The 12,045-nt window shown below is 41.1% G+C and overlaps 1 protein-coding gene across 2 annotated transcripts in view; it reads left to right on the forward strand.

Annotated features, from left to right (window-relative positions):
• The window catches only part of LOC138002913 (carbonic anhydrase 3-like), a 46,486-nt gene extending 34,540 nt beyond the window's left edge, over positions 1–11,946 (forward strand). For both annotated transcript variants that reach the window (XM_068848885.1, XM_068848887.1), the window contains 6 exons: positions 3,403–3,695; positions 4,917–5,012; positions 8,003–8,078; positions 8,835–9,001; positions 10,199–10,260; positions 11,424–11,946. In XM_068848885.1, coding sequence (XP_068704986.1) covers positions 3,403–3,695; positions 4,917–5,012; positions 8,003–8,078; positions 8,835–9,001; positions 10,199–10,252 — 686 coding nt within the window. In that variant the 3' untranslated portion in view covers positions 10,253–10,260; positions 11,424–11,946. The remainder of the gene's footprint in view (positions 1–3,402; positions 3,696–4,916; positions 5,013–8,002; positions 8,079–8,834; positions 9,002–10,198; positions 10,261–11,423) is intronic.
• Positions 11,947–12,045: the final 99 nt, after the last annotated feature.

The raw sequence follows: 12,045 nt of genomic DNA on the forward strand, positions 1-12,045 counted from the left end.
TAATGATCTCTCGGGTCCCTAAATTAACTCATCTAATTCCGCATCTGAGATGGTGGTATAACGGTTGGAGAATGACTCCAGATTTTGAACCCCACGCCAAAGAGTGGTTATAGAAACCAACAACATTCCCGTCATTTGAGACCAGGTAACTCACATTGTATTCCGGAGAAACTCCAGCTGAGGTAAAGATATTTCATACGGAGGTCGGCCGACTCCTCGACTTCTAGGAGAAACTGAGCTACAATTGCCAGAAACTCCCACCTGTTTAATAAGGTCCGTAGCTGTATTACCAGGCTTTCAAGAACTAGAATTCTCGCACTATTTCCTGCCTCACCTCGAGCAAACCACCAACTGAATCGATCGTAACCTGGAGTTTCTGCCATGTTTTGGTTAGCATTTGGGAAGTAACTTTCACAGTCTCTCAAGAGACAATCCACGGATTCCAACAAATCCGTTGTTGGGGAGCCATTGCGGCTATGCTTGATTCAAACTGAAGTTACTTTTCAGTTCTATCATACATGAGGAGGTAAATTGCTGACGGTATAATTCAATGCTTCTTAAAAGACGACCTGCTATGATCCTATATAAACGTTTGTTTGTAACGCATATATGTATATGACTCGTGTTGTTCGCATGTAGATGCATGTTAGTTAGGCGTATGTTTGCGTGGAACGGACGCATGAGAAGAAAATAGACGCATACATGGGAAAAATCCCACAGAGCAGGAAAGATGGCAAGTATACGTGGCAATAAACCGCTCGTATACGCAACGCAACGTTCGTGATATTCCAAGCAAAGCATGCATGGACAGATGACAAGGCAGGCTCTCCCTCTACTCTTCTCTTATTTTTCTTTCGTACAAGCCCAAGGCCGTGACCTTATTGCCATCGTGGATAGCTTCCTTCCTGTGTGGTTATTTTCCAGATCCGACGCGAGTTGAGACATTTCACAATTTCGTGGTTATCGACGGTTATAATAAAATCCCAAGGGTGGAGACTAAATTCGGCTTTTACTTCGGGTAGAGGAGCACAGAACGCGTCATCAGAAAAGAATGCAAATGCGACAAATTTACTCACAAATAATTAGTACATGGAAGTTTGGCAGTGTGGAAGTCTGGCAGTGTGGCAGCGTGGAAGCTTGGCAGTGTGGTTTAGGGTTCGTGTTCGGGTTAGAGTCACCACCACACTGCCAAACTTCCACACTGCCAAACTTCCACACTGTCAAACTTCCACACTACCACGCTGCCAAACTTCCACACTGCCAAACTTCCACACTTCACACCGCCAAACTTCCACACTTCCACACCGCCAACTTCCACACTTCCACACTGCCAAACGTCCACACTTCCACACTTCCACACTGCCAAACTTCGACACTGCCAAACTTCCATGTACTAATTATTTGTGAGTAAATTTCTCGCATTTGCATTCCTTTTTGATGACGCGTTCTGTGCTCTTCTACCCGAAGTAAAAGCCCTAAATTCCCAGGTGCCACCAATTTGAGTCAAATATTCCTGAATAAAATATTCCACGGTCACAATTTCACATCAGAATCAACTGACAAAGATTGAACTTTCATTTCAACCCACTATCAACGCTATAGTAGTCCTGCGAGCAACTTCAGGCGGTGAATATTGCAACAAAACAGCACACAAAGGCGGTGCTTTAGCACAAAAGTGGGGCCACTTTTGTGCTAAAGCACCGCCTTTGTATGCTGTTGTGTTGCAATATTCACCACCTGACGTTGCTCGCAGGACTGCTATAGCGTTGATAGTGGGTTGAAATGAAAGTTCAATCTTTGCCAGTTGATTCTAATGTGAAATTGTGACCGTGGGAATATTTTATTCAGAAATATTTGACTCAAATTGGTGGCACCTGAGAATTTAACCACCCATGGGATTTTATTATAACCGTTGACAACCACGAAATTGTGAAATGGCTCAAATCGCGTCGGATCTGGAAAATAACCACACAGGAAGGAAGCTATCCACGATGACAACAAGGTTAGACTTTTTTAGATTTTTCTCATATAATTATCTTCTTAAGCTTTTTATCGGGATTCTCATACAAAACCTTATATTTTTGTCGGCCATGCTCACACTGAGCTTGGGGCGCTTGTGGTGAAAACGGAGGTTTTCGAATACGATGGCATCAGAGACTCGTGATAACACAGAGAGCACATGCATGCGCATGCGCATACTTTATATAGGTGGAAATCGTTTTCTCGTGTGGACGCAGATTTCCTCATATGCTGAAAAGAAAATCTTCGTTTCCGAAAATATCGGGGTACATGTGGTATACATTTCTTTTGGGACATAGTACGATCCTGCCAATTTCTCAGATATGTTCAGAATTCAGCAATTAGCAGCAGCACAGCAATTTTGACATCCAACGCGAAGTGTCCCTTAAAGGATGGTGCCTACTATTGTTATTGCGGATGCGTTCTGCACATCTCGAGATACTCGGATTTCCTAACGGCGGTGCTTAATAGTACAGGGATATTTTTGCGCGGTTCAGAACTATTCGGAGAAAGCAGAACTTAGCAAGTAGTCTTGGTATCCAAAAAGAAAATTGGGGGTAAACACGCATTTTTCAGAGATAATTAAGCTTCAATTTAGAAAAGAACGTCATACATTGCTTTGTATTTTAAAGTTTTTTTTATAGAAATTGTTGATTAATTATCTTCGAAAAATACGTGGCTACCCCCAATTTTCTTTTTGGATTTCAATAACACTTGTTAAGATCTGCTTTTCCCGCATATTGAGTAAATCCCGCAAAAATACCTTTGAATTAGTCTAAGCCTTTGCTACCTTTTTCCAACAATAAGGTAAAGGAACAGGATAGCGTTCTTTTTAGCTTAGGTTGCATGCAGTTGTTTATCCTTACTCGAGGAGCAGCACTTAGAGGACACTTTGTGACGTTATTTGTCAGTATTCCGAGACATGAGTGATGTTGAAGTTGGGAAGAAGAGCAAGGAGACATTTCGTGACGCTTATTGAAATCCGCGTGCATCTAATTAGGGGCATTTTTAATCTCGACCCCAGAGCTCTTCTGTTGACTGAGGGAAAGAAGAGCTCTTGGGAATCCCGAAACAAAGTGTCTTCTCATTGGTTTTCGTGGAGAACAATCAAAACCGTGTCTAATTGGGGCATTCATGTTAGCAAGAGGAGTGATCAGGCGCCGTATTAAAGGTTCAAATAGCCAATTTTTGGCTTGAATTACCCTACGGCGCATGTTCGCCTACATAGAGTTTCCCAGAGCCTTGGGTTGATCCGAGGATATGTTGACCGCGAGAATGGGGGCATTTCTGGACATACCAGTTCGCATGAGCGCATGAATGATTAAAAGCCGCTCTATCATACCAAATTTATACAATGAATTCTTTGAATTCGCCATCTTTCAGTGCACGGTTTCATTGGTGAGATGCATTTGGACGCGGAGAAGATAACGGCAGCCTCTTTGAGACCTCTGAACATCAACACTTCAATGGGCACCAGGGATGTATCAGGGTCGTTTTTCAATTTTTTTGACCACAAACCAACATTTAAAGTAGACTCATGGGAGCAAGGCAAAGTGACACTGGGAGGTGGACCGTTGACTGCACCGTACATCATGGATCAGTTTCATTTCCATGTCTACTGCACAAGAAAAGAAGCAGAAGAAAGTACCCTGGATCGCGTTCAAGTTCCCGGAGAGGTTAGTATACAAATGGAATATCAGAGACCTTGAAACTGAGGTCTAAGGCCGCGACCTTAGTCACAAGTTTGACTGAGGGCTGACTTGTGACTGAGGTCGGCCGTACCCACACGAAGAATGTTTCGAGCGCCAAAGCCGCTCCAAACAAGGGGAGTCTGGGGGTGTCCCTCCCCAGGTCTCACAAATGCCATTTCCGACTATATTCGAAGGACATTTCTTTTAATAGATGCGAAGGAAAATGCACTGGTTAGTTTTTATTTTATTTTACCCATCTGTAGAGTTTTCAGCAAGTTTTCACACGCAAAGGGCGTGACGTCGCAAACTCTGTTTTGACCTTGCCTTAAAAATAACCCAGAACTGGGGACTGATAATGAGACTGACACTGTGTGGGGGCCTCGGAGCGCTTTTACTTATGACAGAAATTCTTTAAAAAAATCCTACCAATTTCTCAAGTACCACGTGCGTATTTGCGTAAAGGACGCTACTCCCCTGTGATAGTGCTTCACACGGAGAAAAGGAAAACAAAATCTATTTTTAGGCCGGAATTATAGATGGAAGTTGATTTTGACATTTGCGACATCAACACGGCAGACAATTCAAATTGGTGATCGTCTTCGTAAAGGTCAGAAAAATATCCACGTGATACATTTGTTAAATTTCACTGACAGCGTATATTTGCTTGACTTGGAGGGAAGCAGGGTTTGCGAATGTCTGAGGCCCTCGTGTTTACATACATACTTACTTAACCACTCTCCCTATGGGTTTTCACGGTCAAATAAACACGATCAACGAACGGAACGGAACATTAACGTTAAGAATCCCAACTGGCCGGAGGCAATTATTAAAAGCAGTCGAGAAGCTGAACCAGGGACAACCAGGATCAAATTCAATGAGTGGTCAGAACAGGTCTTAAACCCGACCACTGGGCACCACTGGACCGCACAGAGAAGAGAGGAGTGAAAAGGGAAACAGAAGGGCACCGGAGTGGGGTGCTCACAACGTCATCCTCTTTCAGTACTTTCCTTTCATAGTTCCTCTTTGATTTTCTTAGAATTTCTTCCCATTTTCTTTTGTTAATCCCCTCATTTTTTGCTTTTATTAATGTCTGCAGACGTTTTCCACTATCCATTCTAATAACGTGACATAGCCCTTCTGAAACTCCTCCGTTCGAAGCCCAACGAACGCCCCTTTCCAACTTCACTTTATGTTAACTAATTTCAGTTGCATCTGGTATTCTTTCGGGAGAAATATTCGTCCTACAGCAACGCAATGCTTAGGTACAAAGATGGACTTGCTGTCGTTGCAATTTATTTGGAGGTCAGTGTTGTCTTAATTAATATGTTGTTTCATAGCATTAGTCCTTTGCCTTTTACTCTGGGTCGTTAAAGTAGCTTTAGATAGCCAATACAAAAACAAAACAAAAAATCGGTGATCGAATGATAAAACAATTATTGACCTCGGTTATCGCAAAATATCGTGATTTGTCAGTGTCTCGCAGATCAATTCAGTGCTAACAGACGTGAACATCAACTAAGAGAGGATAAAGATAGAGAGCACTAAAGACTTGATAATATTTTCGCCGTATATATGCCTGCTTTTACTTTCGGATGCCCCTAGGAAGGGACACCATGACCTTATATAAACTCATTGGAGTGTTGTCGTATGGGCACGTTATGTGTATTGAGGCGTTTCGGACAACTCTCTTCACTTTTTATTTAATCTCAGTCAATCAATTATTCAGATATGAAGGGCAAGACTGAAATAGTTAACTTCCACTTAAAGTAGAGTATATTCCATTACATGACCGGAGGCGTGAAGAGCCCATGAGATAGCACAGCGCATGCGTCAAGTCATTGCACACGTGCGTCGCATCGACTGGCGTCTAGTGCTATTCATATCATGTCTGCATGATATGAATAGCACTAGACACCAGTCGATGAAGAAAGATCTACACAGGGGCTATGCCGCTTTATGCAATGCCACAACAGTCCAGTCATCGTCTGAATTCTTATTTGGCGATTTGTCTAAGCTGACAAAGGATATCTCGGACGCCAATAAGTTAACGAAGAAAGTAAGACCGGTGTCACACAGTAGCTCGCGTTGCCGGAAATCTACATTTACAAAGAGCTCTTGACCACTCTCACCGACGGCATTGCTTTGGCAATAGCGATTATGTATCCCGCGTACCCAATGTAAAAAAAGTTTGATGGATTCAAGGCTGCGATTATATGTAGTTCTTTAAGTCTTACAGAGTTGACGAGAAACGTGGCTAACGACTGAATGTCCTTATTCATATACGAGATGAGAAATTTGCACAGTGGATGGAACACTTTCTTGTGACTTATTTTATTCGAGAAAAGATAACTTTTTTTCAGTTTTGGTTTCCTCTGACGTATGACTTGAGCATTTCATAAAATGGAAGGCTCTGCCCTGGGTCCACTGATGTGGAGAATATTTCAAAATGACTTGTTCTTTTTTGTTAAATCGAGCTTGTCTATGTACGCAGACGACCATCAGATGTTCCACGTCGGAAACGAACAATCTAGTGTTACCCCAGAACTTAGAGAAACCGCGCGCAATGCCACTAACTGGTACGACTCCAATCTTGTAGCTGGGAATCTTAAAAAAGTATCACACTATGAACATTGATGACAGTGAAGACAAAAAGGATGTCACACATACAATCTGTGTGAACAATGAAGAAGTAAAAACAGTAGGAAAGCTTAAAGTCTTGGACCAGGAGTAATTGTGCGACTAAGAAATCTAATTCCTGTAAGTGCCCAACTAGTGCTGTACATGTGGGTTCTTCAATTTATTGATGGCGAACACTCAATCAGACTTAATTCGCGCGAAAGTCTTCACATGAAGCACGCATGCGCACTGCTTCGTTGGCTGACGAACAACACAAGAACTTAAATTCAATTTCAGTTCCAAACGACCGTTATTTGAATGACTTGAAAACAAAGTCAAGATCACTTCCAAACGTCATCTGCTATTGCTAATCTTTGTTATAAAATTTTGGTTAAAGGTGCTATGTCAAGCAAAATGATGTAATTTTATGACACCCAAAATGATGCCCAAAAAGTAGAATCAAACATTGCAATAACCACTTTAAAACTATTCAACGACATAAAAGAAATACAGCAAAAGAAAAGAAAAGCATGGATGGAAACAAGCGGACGAGACTGACACGGATTGCATTTGGGTAATCTTGAAAAAAGTCGGCTCGACGTTTTTTACGTTTATGACAAATCGCCTGGATGAAGGTCGTTTCTGCTCAGAATCACCCTTTTTTGTGATATAACGATAGTCTTATCAGTTAAGGAATGCCACATTACCTTTTTCAAGTTTTAATTAAACTCGTGATTTACTAAAGATTTTCCCTAAACACCCCAAAATAACGTGACATAGCCCCTTTGATTCCCCGAATAATTAACAATTATTGGACGAGGTTGAGCACAGAATATCGTGATTTGTCAGTGGCGAGCAGATCAAATAATTGATCTGCGAGACACTGACAAATCACGATATTTTGCGATAACCGAGTTCAATAATTGTTTTTTTGTTTTGTTTTTGTTTTTGTTTCCGAGAAGCCGTATGCGCGCGCTGCCTTGCAGAGTCGAGTAATGGCACCAATCAATTGGTTTCCTTCTCAGCATAATTATATTTGTAGACTTCAAATTGTACTTACAGTCAAACGTTCGATAACACTAGGCATCAACAAAGCTGAGGAATTTCACAGTTTTCAAAGTGTATTCCGACAAGTGAAGCTTTGGTGTAAAGCTCGCCATTCTTTTTTCGGGGTTCAGCATAAAATCTCTTCAGTACATATGCATTCGCCAACTTGTCCTTCGCGTCGATGACACGAGTGACTCTTCGTCTACCTTTCTTTCCTTGAGATACTCTCGAAATACGTTGAGTGCAACTTTTGTTCCTTTCTTAGTATTCTCACTGTTCTTCCGATCAACTAAAGATGTCGAATCATTCTCTTACAGCTCGAGGAACCGATCTGCCATTTTCTCGAAAGAGCGCGATGTCAACTGCGCATGAGCAGAATATTATTTGCAGCAAAACACTTCTTTGTAGGCAGTTATTTGCAGGTCACGTGGTGGGCTCTCGGCCAATGAAAAGCAAGGACAAAATACATTGAATGATAATGGTACTTACAGCCCAGCAGACTGCGTACACCTTACTATATTCCGCAATGTGGCTTTCTTAATTTAATCACATTTCAAGTATTTCAGCTACTTTCCCAGGTTGTATACGTATATGAATGTAATGCTATTAATTGCTATTTGTTGCTACAGGTCGGAGACGAAAATAGCAGTAATGCACAGATAGCAAACTTCTCTTCACTCGTGGACTACATTTCTGAAGACCGAAGTAAGCTGTTCATCACTGCAAATTATATAATTAATCAATCACAATCCGCGAGAAATCGAGGCGTGTAGTTGGTACATATATTTTGCTTTTACTCGAGACTTGGAGCTTACAATTTTCACATGATCTTGAGCGATGGAATCTACCGGTATTTAAATGAAATAAATGTAATCTCAGTTATTCATGTAGTAGTTACTTAATTTAGGCTTTGTCGAATTCGTAAGACAGGGAAATGCCTACACGGCTGGTAAACTGAGGAGAATGATTCAGATTTTTGTGGCGACCGCACTCGCGTGGAGTAAACGATTGCCCCTAAATTTTGTTTTTTTAGCTTCATTAAATAATAAGCCATTTTGCGATTTTTGACTCGTTCCTTAGATGTCAGCAAACTGTATTTTGAGGGTAATTTTGCACCAATGTTAGTCTTATCCCCTACAGTCAACTTTAATCAGTGAGGAACGATTTCGTGTTGCCACTATCCTATGTCTTCAAGTAGAGTGGTGCAAGTTTTTGTTAGGGCTAAGGCGGCAAGCGCTTTGCTAAAAATTTGTTCCCTCTCCATTCCATTCTTACACAGAGACCGCGATTCCCTCGGTCAACACTTACTGCTAGTTCCGTCTGCGTAGTAGTAATCCGACATGCGTAGTTTGCAACCGGTCAGAGGTTTTGCTGCTGACCGAAAGAAGTGTGGCCTCGGAATAAGAATGCACTCGAGGTAAAAACACACGCATTTGTCTGAAAACATTTTTTTTTTTTTAGATCGCAAGCTGTCTGCAACGGCTGCTATAAAGCAATTAACTTCTCCATTGGATAAAGGAAACGCTCAATATGATGCTTACAGAGGGAATTTGGTTGAGCCGCTTAAATGCAAGGATTGCGTCGATGTCTTTGTAATGGAAGAGCGCTTTTCTATATCCGTAAAAGAGGTAACCCAACTCAGTTTTAATAACTTGATGGAGTGGATTTTCGGAATAATGTTTATTCTCACGTCTTAATTCAACCAGGAAAATTATAAATGCTTCTTCCCCATTTCCGCTCATATGAGTTGTGCAACAGAAACGGACTTTACTAATACTGAAGGCGCGTTTACACGACACAGGAAAAATGGCACGGATCCGATAAAAAGTGGAACGGTTCCAATCATTTTTGTAGAAAAACAGTGGACTTTTATTCGTTCCGCTACGGGACCATAGGCGCCTATGGTCCCGTAGCGGAACTGCATGATAAAAGTTCACTGTTTCTTTACAAGAATGAATGGAACCGTTCCACTTTTTATCGGACCCGTGCCATTTTTCCTCTGTCGTGTAAACGCGCCTGTAGCCGCCTATGGTCCCGTAGCGGAACTGCATGATAAAAGTTCACTGTTTCTTTACAAAAATGAATGGAATCGTTCCACTTTTTATCGGACCCGTGCCATTTTTCCTCTGTCGTGTAAACGCGCCTTAACATGAAACATCATTTCAAAGTTCAAAGATCGATGTAATCATAGAGAGAGTTTTCATGTGACTTTCGCAGCAGCTATGATAGTGTTCAGACAAAGAGACCCTGACCGTGTCCGAGTCTTAAACTACGGTAAACACTCGAATAAACGCCCCCTTGGGAACAAACACCCTTCTAACACGTTAAAACGCTTTCCTTTCCGGCCTATAAACGCCTCACTAGCTCCCCCTGAAAGATCAGTCTGTATATTTCCGAAAAATGTTTGTATTTTTCAAAATTTTATTTTTTCCGTCTGAGAAGAATAAAATAAAAAAAAAACAAAACGAAACAGTACAGAACAGAACAACAGAACAAAACAAAATAAAATAAAATAAAAGTCATCTAAAGACGAAGTGAAAAACACAGTAATCTTTTCAGCTACCGCTGTCACCCGTTTTCGTCGAGCCTGTTTCTTCGTCATGTATTGCACTCCTACGTTCCTGCAGAAAGACTCCACCATTGAAGCTGCTGTAAATCGGTACCACCTTTCACTGTGAGTAAACTTTACCACGCGGTGGCTGAATTTTCAGGAAAGGTTACACATTCTTAAGCACTGAAGAATTTCCGAGCTATCCAGTCTTGTTTTTCCTTAGGTTTTGATAATTTCTGTTCATACAGTGAAATATTTCATGTTTTTCCACCAGATGACCGAATTCAGGAAAGCACCTCACTGCGTGGAAAATGACTGGGCCTTTTAACATAACAGGTATAATTTTTAGGCTTGAAAAACTCTGTGCAATAATTTTCTTTTCACCATCAACATTCGTCCTTAAAGGGCTTTTTATCTTTCCCTTGCTTACTTTTGCAAGATTTTTTACTCTTAATCGCGCAAATCTTTCTCTCGGTCAGCTGTAAACGAGTAGAAATTCGACAAAGTATCTAGAATATTCTAAGAACTCTGTAAATAGGAGCGAATTGATCCACGCTTTGAAGGGCTTTTACGTCAGATGTGAAGAAAAGTTATCGCGGAGTATTTCAGTTTAGTATTCCTAGTCATTTGAAATCATTAATGAATTATTATCAGCCGGGGATTACTCGCGGATTTTCGGAGAGCGTTCTCGGTACACGTATTCTCAACTTATAAATTTTCTCTTTAAGTGTGTACCTAAGGTTGCGTTGAAAGAGAGTACGGAAGTTGAAAAGAAAACATTCTTATGCAAGATAATTGTCCCAAGATAATCCCAAAAGCCAGAGAGCGATTTTCAATAGCTCACTTTGGAAAGGAGTGATAGCATGGGATTGAGATTCACTGCGCAAGTATTTCTGGGATTGTTTTTTCTTTTTTTTTGGGGGGGGGGGGGACGATTACTAATACGGCGGAGTTGAGGAAACCTGTAGTGAGGACACAAGCGATTGTAAATTAATCAAAAGAATCGAGCGTGCAGTTTCTTTGGCGAATCACAACAGGTGAAGTCTGTCACATGACACCATGACGGGAACCCCAAGCGCTTTCGAAAAACCTTGCGTTATCGCGCGCTTTTCGTGGTTCGGCGAAAAGCGCGAGAAAATAAAGGTGCCTGTGATCGTTATCGAATGATTGTCAGGTCAATCTTAGTAATAAATTAAACCAACCAAGTGATAGGAAAGTACTTTTGGGCTTTGGTTATTCTGTGATGCTAAAATGCCTAGCTGTCGTTTGCCATTACGTCAAGAATTGTTAACTAGCTACGAAAAGAAAAGTGAGAATTCTCAACGCGAGGTTCAATAGAAATTTTAAATAAACTATATCTCATGCTGAGAACACAGAAAGACCAGTGATACTCTAAATTTGTTTTAATGCATAGCCATATATACCCTTAATGCTTTGCTTTCCCTACATTAAGCTAGCTGCTTAGATAACTGTCTTTCACAAATCTGTTTCTTTTTCAGAGTATACGTTGTCGTTGGGAATTCTACCAGAGCGATAAACGAATGTTACTTCTCCTAACCATTTAACCTACTGGAACTGAAAACGATCCCAGTGGCTACTGAATGGTTGCTTAACGAACGGGCATACTTTTTTCTTGTTTAGGATACTCTTCAAATGCATTAAGGGTTGTTGGATCTGAAAATCTGCTAAGATTTTAACAATCGATTAATGTATTATTATTTAAGTTTTCGTACCTGGGGCCCGTTTCTCGAAAGTCCCGAAAACGTTTCGGGCCCGAAAAGCCATCTGTGAAATTGCCAACCGCTTGTTTTGGAAAGCCGATCTTTTAACATGCTTTCAAGGTACCAAAAAGAAAATTAACTGTGAAGTTTGACGAATTAAATGCTCTCCGTTCTTGAGTTACAAAAGGAATTGTGACACCCGAAAATGGCCCGGGCACTTTCGAGAAACGGCCCCCTGGCACGAAAAAGAAAAGAAATGAGTACTGAAACAAACGAATAAATCAATAAATATGAAAACACCTTAGTCGTTTGAAATGAACCCTCGAACCTGGGAGATCGCTGGGGTCAGGATCACAACGCTAAACTGAGCGCATTTGTAGATAAGACGAAATGTACTTAA

The sequence above is a fragment of the Montipora foliosa genome, chromosome 1, assembly GCF_036669935.1.
Source record: "Montipora foliosa isolate CH-2021 chromosome 1, ASM3666993v2, whole genome shotgun sequence".
Classification (NCBI taxonomy): domain Eukaryota; kingdom Metazoa; phylum Cnidaria; class Anthozoa; order Scleractinia; family Acroporidae; genus Montipora; species Montipora foliosa.